Source organism: Odontesthes bonariensis, chromosome 7 (assembly GCF_027942865.1).
Source record: "Odontesthes bonariensis isolate fOdoBon6 chromosome 7, fOdoBon6.hap1, whole genome shotgun sequence".
NCBI classification, from domain to species: domain Eukaryota; kingdom Metazoa; phylum Chordata; class Actinopteri; order Atheriniformes; family Atherinopsidae; genus Odontesthes; species Odontesthes bonariensis.
The window spans coordinates 26003117-26009133 of NC_134512.1; the positions used below are offsets into that span (position 1 = coordinate 26003117).

Here is a 6017-nt window from a genome sequence, read left to right on the forward strand (position 1 = left end):
CCTCCATTTTATTGCTCACAATCAAAATGCTATATGACAGGCATTGATACAAAACTTGGGATTTGAGGGACTATTATAACTCCCTTTAAGAACTTTCCTCTCATACAGACATCTGTGATATAAACACCAGAGCTTTGTGTTAGACGGTCACAGATGAATTGAACCAAAGAGGATAACATAGCGATTGACGTTATTTGGGAGAAAAATGTGAAAATTGATGCTGTCAAAAGATATTCCTGCTTCAACTCCAAGTGTCAATGTGATGGGAGGCTAGTGAAGAAAATCTCTTATCAAAATCTGAAAAATATTGTTCCCATTTCTTGATTATACAATGAAGAAATTTCTACTTTGCTGGATGAAGTAAAATAGCCGCTTTGTCTCATTTCACAACCGCGATTTCATATGCGCTGTGGAACATTTCCACAAGTGGGGACTTTGCCAGCAAAAACATTTTATCAAAGAATTTATCTCTATAGAAATAAACGATAATCTGTGGATCCTCATGAGTTTAAAACATTTTCAAACATCTAGAGACAGGTCAGTCATTTTGGCGTCTTTCGTTTTCTTGCTGAGATTTCAATCAACTCTCTTGTCCTTAAATCTGTTTATTAAGTGAGGACACAAGTAACATGAATAATTATCAGAGATAAACTTCCCCTGTGGGTTCCTTACTTTTAGAAAGTTATAACAAGATTTCTAACATTTAACTTGAAAACACACGGTAAATTTCAAGAATGGAGGTCTGAAGATTGGGAAAAATCATGTTAAAATCTCTTGCTTTGTTTTGTTGACTTATTTTGGTCAAATGTTTCTTTAAAGTGGATTTTGCCCATATTGATGGAAACAAAACTTTCTATAAATGAAGTGAAATTAATAAAGGCCACTGTACAAAACCTCCAGAATATAAATAGTAAGAAAATTGGAAAGTTAAGTGAGTGCAGAGATCAGGGATTAAGTTCAAATTTAAGTCTGAGAAAATGACCTTTAACTATTTGTATGGGAAGATGCCACATATTTCACTGGAAACCCTGCTGAGGGGAACATAGTTGACTAATAGATAGACTATGAGAATTCCCCACTTGTTTACTTAGATTAAGCAAACATCTTTTGTGTTAGAATATTGTTTTGAATTGGTACACGTTAATTATGTCAACAAGGCATTATATAGATATGTAGGCTGCCGATTTCCACATTTTTCCGGGTAAATCAAAATTATAACAGGTGAATCAAAATAAGAACCTAAGTGTAAATTTTGAGAGTTTTCTTTTGGTTTGTCTTCAAAAGCAATAAAAAGCAACCCCCATTACAGCCTTTGCTTAACTCAAGCCCTAGAAATGAAAAGCCTGGTCTTATCCGAAGCTTTCACTGCTCCAAAATAAGGCCCAGATTACATTCTTTTGTGTGCTTAATTTATAAGCTTTTGACAAAAAATACATTTTGAAAGAAATGTTACTGGCACCTCCTCTTTTAAGCAACCTCACAGAAAGAAAAAAAGACTCCAGTGACTCACTGCTCCATGATAAATACAGCTTGCCTACACATAACCTCCAGTAAAACTACAACTTGATGTGTTTAAAGTTCAGGTTTTGCGCAAGCTAAGGAGCCGTGGATGCTAATAAATGAGCATTGGAGGAGCTGGCAGTTGTTTAGCCTTTTGAGAGAAAGCTGTTTCACTCTGTTTAGAACAGCTACGCTAAGCTAAGCTAAACCAATATAACCAGATGCTAGCTGTAGCATCACAAGCCCGTTCACCATTCATTTTGTTCTTCTAATCAAAATCTCTGTTTAAAAGCAATGGGTAACTTATCGCCTTGAATTTCTTAAAAAGGTCATAACTTCAACGACAACAAAAGAAATCTGTCCTCTTCTGCAAAAAGATCTCACAGATCTCTTAAAACCTGATCGAGTCGACTCAACTAAGAGCAAAACCATTTGTTGACAATGCGGGTAAACTGGCTCCTTGATGTAGTCTAATGATTTATTACTTTATTACACAATATACCATCAGTCTCGTTGGGATATTCACATTTTGAGAACCTAATAAATGATCTGTCATTATGGGGTTTTTTGAGGTTTTGTTGTTGACAGCTCGCAAAGACGAAGCCTGTTTTTAACAGAACTCTCTAGTCAGACTATTCTCAATTGAAAGGTTGCATAATCCCGAAGTTTGGCAAGCTCTAAGTGCTTAGATTGGCTTGAGATATAAGTTCAAAAATTGCTCAATTTCCTGAAAAATAAGGGACATACATTTCTGTGGTTGTGCAACTACTGCAAAAAAACAAACAATGCCATGACTGTGAAAACAGGCAACAAAGTCATTAGTATTCAGTACATTATTGTGTATATTTCAACATAAATTCGAAGTATATTTAGTTTTTTTTTTTTCAGCGAACACAAACAATTCCAGACAGATAGAGCTTGGACAGATGTACATATATTACTCCTTTTTACAGATATTTAAGTGCCTTTTATGTACAAATACAACTATACATTATGATACAAACATTCATACATAGGATCACAGTGCACATACATGTACATACCCAATATACTGTATACATACAGGCTTGATACAATATACATGTTCTTTTGGGGCCCCTCATTGTGGTCTGACAACCATTATAGTGCTAAACATCACATTAGTGTGCAGGAAATGGTTTTCGTCTTGAGTGCAAATGAAGCCAAAACACAAAGCCCCCAATGGCGCGGGATGTCAGAAAAAGAAAAGAAATGAGGTGCTGACGTGTTTTGCGTGGAATGTGTGAGCGTCTCTCCAACATTCTGTGAAAGACTTGGGAACATTCTGTGTGACGGTGTGTAGACTCATCCAACAGTGGTCAGTCTCACCTCATCAAAGCCCCCCTGCTCGCCATCTGTGTGTGTACGTGCGCTGTTGTTGATTTCTGCTGAGCAGAAATGAAAGCCAAAATTTGGTGATTCACACAAAGAACTGCCTGTTGCAACATGAAACGACTCTTTGGACAAATCATAAAAGTGTCGATGCACGCAGACGTATAACCGCACATTTATCATTGTTTTTCTTCCTTTCTTTTGATACCTAATGTTTTTGTGTTCAGCCAAAAGATTGGTTTGAATCACATTTTTACATTAGGCTATGAAATATGGTTCACAGAAAATCCCCAAAATGGAAATCTAAACACAAGCGATGAGGTGCCTGCCTCGGTTACTTAGTGACGAGCGGTCTGGAAGAGTCATTTCTGCCACCATGCACCTCCAGGCTGCAGTAAGTTTTATCTTTGTAAACACTCAAACAGGAAAGGGTGTTTGGCGGCACTGCAGGGAGACACAAACGCCAGTAAAAGTGTCAGGATTCCTGGAATCTCTTGAGTGGTGTCTGAAAATCTCAGCTGCTTGATAACCTGAAGCTTTCTCATGCTTGAATTTCCAAGAGTAATGACTAGATTTAAAGATAAACATAATTTTAAATCTATATTTTGCTACTTAACACTCTTTGCAATTTTTTTTTTAATTATTATTATTATTTCTGTTGAGTATAGGTGAAAAAGACCATGTATTCATATAGAATCAAGCCTAAAAATCGAAATCTGTCCATATTGTCTCTCTTTGTTGCAAAGTTTCTGCCCATCCAACATCTCTTCGGTTTGTGTTCGGAAAGAGGCTTTTTATTCCCAGAGTTTTTTAATGTTGGGCGCATTTTACCCTCCACCAGGCACGTCCAAAGACGAGCATCGAGACGTGGCATCAAGTGCTAATCTTGATGCCACTGCCTATTTACTCTGCCTGAGCCGAGCTCTTGGGAGAATTGTCCAGCTCTCTCCAGTTGGCTGTGCTGCCCGTCGGGCTCCGATTGGTCATCTTGGTCAGCAGGGTCGTCCTACGGATGCTGCTGTCTGAGTCCTCTTTCTTGTAATCAGCGTTCCTTTTGTGGAAGCAGGAGAAGCAGTGCGCAAAATCTTGAAGGAGGTGACCGCTGAAGATCATGTATATCCAGGGGTTACAGCAGCTGTTGAGACTGGCAAGGAGTGCAGACAGAGTCACTGCTGTGTTCTCAGAATCTGAGGAGCAGAGAGAGGGAAGGGGAAAAGGATGATTAATCAGCAAAACATCTGGTACAGGAAAAGCTGCAGAGATGCCTGTGTAACCCAGTTCATGTGGTGTTTGAATGTGGGGCCTATATTTTGCTTAAAGAAAGAGACGAATGTGGCAAATAGTATGTTTTGGAAAAAATTGAACTGCTCAGATATGTTTTGATAAACAAACTCATTCTAATGATTTTTAGCTGGGTGTCTTTTTCATTAAATTGGTGAAAAAAGATTGGCCTGCAGGGCACTTTCTGGTCAAGTTCACAAAAACTAAAGCCTAAATATGTCACCCAAATGTTTAATTAATTTTTGTTTTGAAATCAAATCATTCTAATTGAATACAAAATAAAAGTGAAATGGGATGTTTTCTACTTTTTTTACAATACAAAATAGCACTAAATATGAGAAAACCAGGGTTTTTGCTGTGAAGGTATAAGTCCTTAGTGCAGATAAAGTGGCTTGTACACAATATATTAAACTATGTCAAGTTTTTTAACACACTTTTTAAATGCCAAATCACTCGATGCGTAAAGGCTGTGCGCACTTGGGTTTTCCTTTACGCACAGTTATTTTTATCATTATCAGAATTATTTTTCACTATTTCCACAAGGCTGTCTCTGTGCCGTTATCATCGGCTGTAAATCCCATCATTTCAGGAGGATCAATATTATTTCTTCAGCACTCACCATCCCACTGGAAGTTTTCATCCCACACGGACCACATCTGCACGGTGAAAAACGGCGCCCAGCAAACAATGTACGCCAAAACTATCACAAAAGTCATTTTAACTGTCCTCAGTTTGGCTCTTGATATAGTTGTGACGCTGCTGACAGAATTCTTCCCAATCAGCCCGTTCTTGCTCGCGGCACCAGCCGTCATTTTCCTTTTCTTGTACTTGATATTTTTCCATATGGTGTGGCAGATGAAACCGTAACACAACATCAGGATGACCACGGGCACGAGGAAGATGCCCACGGTTATCCAGGTGATGTACGCCTTGGCGCCCCAAGGCTCGATAAAGTGTGCCCAGCAGTCGTACACGTCCGAGCCGTTCTGGATCTCACTCAGGGAGAAGATGAAGTACTGCGGAGTGCTGAGCACCAGGCTGCACATCCACGTGGAGATGATCATGATGTGGGAGCGCTTGGTGGGCTGCTGGAGGGTTTTCAGAGGGTGGCAGATGGCGATGTAACGGTCCAGGGTCATCATCACCATCATGTAGGTGGACGCGAACATCCCCATCACCTGGAGGTGCTTCACTATCCTGCAGAGAAAGTCTGGACCGTAGAAGCGGAAGGTGATCTCCCAGCAGAGCTGCGGGAGCACCTGGAAGAAGGCGACCACCAGGTCTGCCAGGCTGAGGTGTTTGATGAAAAGGTGCATCCGCGACATCTTCTTCTTTGTGTTGTACATCGCCAACAAGACGCTCACATTCCCAACCACGGCAACCACAAAGGTGATGCTCAGGACCATGATCTCGATTTGGGCCACCGCCTCATTTCTCGCAAACGGATCGGATCCGTTCGGGTGGACGGTTCTGTTTCCAGGCGTTCCCATCATTAGTTCATTAGTGAGACTGAAAACCAGAGACTGGTTCTGTCCGTTCAGGAGCAGCGCATTGTTAGGAGAGTATGGCACTGCCCCCCCCCCCCCCCCCCGTGCGCCCTAGCAGATTCTTAGCCAGAGGGGCTGTGAAGTGCCTCCTTAATCCGTATATGGAGCTACCTGATGCTCCCAGAGAGAAACGCGTTACTCTCTTGCTAGTGGCTGCTGTGGTGGCTTTTTAAAGTCGAGTCATATTTCAGAGCGCGTGTGTGCGTAAAACGGATGCGCTGCAAAAAAAAAAAAAAAAACTAAACCTGAGTTACTTGATGTGGTGGTGACTTTTAGAATAAATCTTTCCTAATGCAAGCTCACAAAATGAATGATAATTTTTTATTAAGTTGTTTTCAC

At 40.4% G+C, this 6017-nt stretch overlaps 1 protein-coding gene across 1 annotated transcript; it reads right to left on the reverse strand.

Annotated features, from left to right (window-relative positions):
* Positions 1-3443: 3443 nt before the first annotated feature.
* avpr1aa (arginine vasopressin receptor 1Aa) lies at positions 3444-5708 on the reverse strand. The gene is made up of 2 exons (XM_075470332.1): positions 4751-5708; positions 3444-4037 (listed from the first exon to the last, which is right to left on the reverse strand). Exons 1-2 carry the CDS (start codon positions 5622-5624, stop codon positions 3754-3756), a joined length of 1158 nt encoding a protein of 385 aa, XP_075326447.1. The 5' UTR covers positions 5625-5708; the 3' UTR covers positions 3444-3753.
* Between the last annotated feature and the right edge of the window lie 309 nt (positions 5709-6017).